The sequence below is a fragment of the Nanorana parkeri genome, unplaced genomic scaffold, assembly GCF_000935625.1.
Source record: "Nanorana parkeri isolate BGI_ZX_2015 unplaced genomic scaffold, ASM93562v1 scaffold197, whole genome shotgun sequence".
Classification (NCBI taxonomy): domain Eukaryota; kingdom Metazoa; phylum Chordata; class Amphibia; order Anura; family Dicroglossidae; genus Nanorana; species Nanorana parkeri.
In genome coordinates this window covers 248,662-253,475 of record NW_017306465.1, presented here as the reverse complement: position 1 = coordinate 253,475, position 4,814 = coordinate 248,662, and the positions used below count along the sequence as shown (strand labels likewise).

At 42.3% G+C, this 4,814-nt stretch overlaps 1 protein-coding gene across 1 annotated transcript in view; it reads right to left on the bottom strand.

The window, feature by feature from the left end:
* Positions 1–4,140, bottom strand: part of AAED1 (AhpC/TSA antioxidant enzyme domain containing 1) — a 10,878-nt gene extending 6,738 nt beyond the window's left edge. The window contains exons 1-3 of the mRNA XM_018555452.1: positions 3,877–4,140; positions 3,518–3,586; positions 246–299 (exon numbers count right to left, since the gene is read on the bottom strand). Coding sequence (XP_018410954.1) covers positions 246–299; positions 3,518–3,586; positions 3,877–4,071 — 318 coding nt within the window. The 5' untranslated portion in view covers positions 4,072–4,140. The remainder of the gene's footprint in view (positions 1–245; positions 300–3,517; positions 3,587–3,876) is intronic.
* Between the last annotated feature and the right edge of the window lie 674 nt (positions 4,141–4,814).

The following is a 4,814-nucleotide window of genomic DNA, read 5'->3' as shown; positions in this document are numbered from 1 at the left end:
AAAAAAAAAAACAAAAAAATAAACCAAACTACAGTATATTAGGTGACCACAATGGAAATGTATTCTTTGCTAGTCTGTAGTGAGAAGTGAAAAGACCCATTTACCACTCACTATAAAAAGAAGGATTACAGACAGATAGCCAATTGCAATAAAAAATAATAATACTGTCTATAGCATGCCATCTATCAATCTATCTATCAATTCATCATATGAATACATATATAAAATATGATATAGAATGTTACCTGTATATGAAGATATGAGGATTGACCAATAACAATAAGTCTGACATCTGCCTTCTAAACAAACAAGAGAAATATGTTAGAAGTACACAATAAGACCATGCAGAATAATAATCATAGATGAATCATGGATGAAGTACAGTAGCAAGCAATTTAATCAGATTCCATCTTTGTTCTCTTTAAACCAGAAAGATTTTTTTCTGATTCTTTGCCATAGATTTCTCTATTTTGTCCCATTAAGTTAGGTCACAACTGATTAAGATACTGTTACATGTTACAATCACTGTGCTGTGTGTTCACTTTTATCAGCCCTGCAGCTCTGTGTTCAAACACCCAGTGTCACTTCAAACACCCAGTAGGGATGAAGGGATTCTTAAAGATTCATTTACTTCTAATTAACCAGCGGAATCTCTGAAGTGAAAGCAGAGGGTCGTAAATGCATAACCACTTTAGTAAATAATCATCTTCACTAGTCTACACAAAACTGATATCTCAGCCATATGCCTCATTCACACAGATGTGCAGAGCGGTACAGAAACTGGCGCCCGGGAAAAGGATGTTTATGTGTCTGCAATCCGGCCGTCTAATTACAATTGTCCAGACGGCAAGAGGTTAAAGACTACATTTATCTTTGTGACCATATTTCATGTTTCACTCATATTTACACATTCCCCAGCCCCCCACTCTCAAACTGTCCCTCACCCACAAACTGCACCCTCTCTAATTTGAATCAAAGTGTTCTTCTCCCTGCAGGCTCTTGTATTAATCAGAATTTTGCTTAGCCATTCATGGCTCTGTCTGCACAACAGGATCTGTGAATAAAAGACTACAAGTCCCATATGCCACCATGGCAGGGGGCCTTATAGATCTCAATGGAACACAAGTGTGGTAACTTCACCACACTTGTACTACACTTCCTTCAGCTCCAGAACAGAAGGTCTGTTTCTCAGTACAGATTGGGGGCTGGGGGGGAATAGTCTGCAATTGCACCAGTGATCCACTGATCGCGGTTGCAATGCTTTGCAGGCTCCAGTGTAAAAAATGCAAAGCACTTTTTTTAACCACTTGAAGTCCGGGGTGTTAAACCCCCTTCCCATCCAGGCCATTTTTCAGTATTCAGCGCTGTGGTACTTTGACTTACGTTTATTCCGTCATACAACGCTGTACTGAAATGAATTTTATACCATTTTTTGGGGACAGATAGAGCTTTCTTTTGATGGTATTTAATCGCCACTGGGGGTTTTATTTTTTAATATATTAAGGAAAAATTATCAAAAATTTAAAAAATAAAACAGTTTTAATTAAATATGTTACCAATTTTTTGGTAAAATATAAGAGACTGGGTCACGTCAGGTAAAAAGACACCAAACATGTCAAGCCTTAAAATTGCACGTGCGCGCGAAACCTCAAAGAACTACAATACCCAAAATTGGCCATTGGCGACGCTTTAAAAGCTTTTACCGCTCATCAGTTTAGTGTTATCAGTGATTGATGGCCCTAAAATGATTGCTCTCCCTCCGACGTTCACAACGATATGTAAAATGTGTAGCGCAATTGTCGATTTCCTGCGCTGGCGCATCAAACGCGTATTTACGTTTTTTTTTTACTTTTTTTTTTTTACACTTATTGTTATTGCTATTATATAGGGGGATAACAATCCCCCTATATAATAGCAAAGGCACACTGACAGGTCCTCTTTATGGAGACATTAGGGGTCTCTAAGTCCACTAATGTCACCTGGGGACCCCAAAAGAAGCTGATCTGCTTCATCAGCTTCTTCTCTCTGGCTATAGCAGCCAGATGACTGACAGGTGAATGCGGAAGTGATACACATTACTTCAGCATTCACAGCCCGGAGGGAGGTCAGCAAGTAGGAAGATGCTGACCTCCCTCCCATCTTACCTCCTGACACCCTCCCAAGATGGTCCCGGGCCGCAGATGGGGCAGCGGATCCCAGGATTGAAGGTGAGTGAGGAGAGGGGGGCGGCAGCAGCGAAATTCGAGGGGGGAGGGGAGGGCGCACTGCCAGACAGCCCATACATACAATCGGCAGGCTATAGAGCCGCCGATCGTATGTATGTGAAACAGCCGGTAACGGCTGTAAAGAACAGGCCGTTTTTTTCTGCCTGTGCGCACACGTTAGGGGGTGCGCACGACCCGCCATTGCGACTGTGCCGTCCGTCCGTCCGTTTTTTCACAACGGGCGGACGGCAACAGGTTAATCAATGTGGGTTATTCATTTCTTGCAAAAAGAGGATTATGTCTTTAACCACCTTCCATAGCTTCCTAGATGTGGGTAGGCATTTTAAAACATCCTTTGCCCACTTCCGCATGAGTGGGAAACCAACTGTAATTTAAACAGCCGGCGATGCTTGTTTACATACATCGGTTGTATGCTGTCTGCAAGTGTGCGGCCCCCCTTTCCACAGCTGACTCTCCCGGTCTCTGTTGTGTCCCGTGCGGACACAGGACAGGCATGGCGGCTCTGTGAACAGAGATCGGAGGTAGTTCAGCAAACAATCTCCTGCTGATCTCCTCTCCGGGTTTCTGAATGTGGAAGGAAAGTGTATTACATCATTTCCGCCTTCAGCTGTCAATTCTTCTCAGTAGCCGGGGAGAAGCTAGTGAAACATGCGTCGGGTGTGCCTACATGAGAAGACAACGATTGCGCCTTTTGCGCTGCACATGATACATATCACTGCGAACATCGGAGAGTGAGCAATAATTGTAGGGAGCTCAATCACTGATAATACTAAACTGATGAGCGGTAAAAGATTTTAAAATGTTGACTATGGCTATTTTTGCGTTTGGTAGTTTTTTGCAATTTCGCTGGCACACACAATTTTAATTCTTGACATATTTGGTGTCTATTTACCCGACATGACCCTGCCTTTTATATTTTACCAAAAATTGGGTAATAATAAATGCTTCACAACATAACTTAGAGAAAAGTGTTTTTTTTTTCAAAATTTTCGGTACTTTTTTCTTTTTATAGTAAAAAATAAAAACCCCAGTGTTGATTAAATACCACCAAAAGAAAGCTATATCTGTCCCCCCAAAAATGATGGTACAATGTTACATGACTGAATAAATGTCAGTCAAAGTACCTCAGCGCTGAATACTGAAAAATGGTCTGGGCAAGAAGGGGGTTTGTCACCCCGCTCTTCAAATAGTTAACATAATCAGTAAACGCTATCACATGGGAGTGCACATTTTAAATAACAGCAACCTTATTTTTGTTACTATTACTAGTATTAGTAAAATTTCAGCTATACCTGTAGAAAACTTTTGGGGATCTTAGCCAAATCTTCCACGTACTCTTTACAAGTGTAGCACAGGAAATTCTACGGGGACAACAACAGACGGAATGACCGGTCAGTATCCTAGCAACTGTATACACAATTAGTTTGTACAGAACACACACTGTAAACTTTGTAAAACTGAACACAAATTCTAAAGAGATATAAAACAAACAGAGGCAAGTTTTATAACATAACACACACTTGCAGACATACTTATACGTAGCGTGATCAATATACTGTATGTACATGATGTTTACACTGCTACATTTAAGTAACTTTTGGCTCAGGCATAGGGAACAGGGTTAACATTTCAGCAGGGGAATATCACTTACCCTCACGAAGATTATAATTGCCTTCTTATCCCTGTAAAGGTCTCTGAATTCAAAACTTCGACCATTTCTGTCCCTCAGCAGACAACCTGCAGCTAGCTCTAGATCAGGGTGGTAGAGTGAGTTGGAGAGATCAACATTGCTCCCTTCCATATTCCTGCCTATTTGCTGGGTGACCAGGCTGCTTTCTGAAGCCATATTTTGTTCTTTTCCCAATCCGAGACAGAGCAATCCTCCCTCCTAGACACTCAGGGCTGTGGAAACTGACTTGCAGTTATGTGGGTGGAACTTCCATGGGAGCAGTCTGTATACAGTACATGTTAACCCTGTGTCACCCTGACAGGGCTAGTCTACAGTGTATGCTGCCTGCTAACCTAAGGGTTCAATCCAATGTCCATTACTAACAATTCATGAGTATTATAAGCAGAATGGACGCTGCACTTGCTTAAATACGCAAAAAATAAAAAATTGAGCTCTTTAGTGAATTCAATTCACATTTGAATAAGCAGCTACAAAAAACTCCTTGGTCTCTAACATGTTGCTAGTCTGCATTATAGCCTAAATTAGCCTTTCTCAACAGAGTGCTGCAGCACACTGGGGTGCCTTCTGGCTTTGTAAGGGGTGCCTTCACACAATGTCATGCATTTCTATGGTGCAGGCAAGCCGGCCACCAGCACCATGGAAATGCATGATGCTAATCCAGAGTAGACTGCATCCAGGACTGCCACCAGTATTCAGACACTGTGCTGAAGATTATAAGGGAGGATTCTGATGTGAGGGGGGACGGCGCACGGGACAACGACGACGACTGAGGACTCTGATATAAAGGGGGCTCCTGATCTAAAAGAGGGGGACTCTAATGGGAAGGTGAGGTCTTCTCAAGTGAAAGAGGGGCACTCTGATGTGAAAGGGGGGTACTCTGGTGGAAAGGGGGGGGGGGG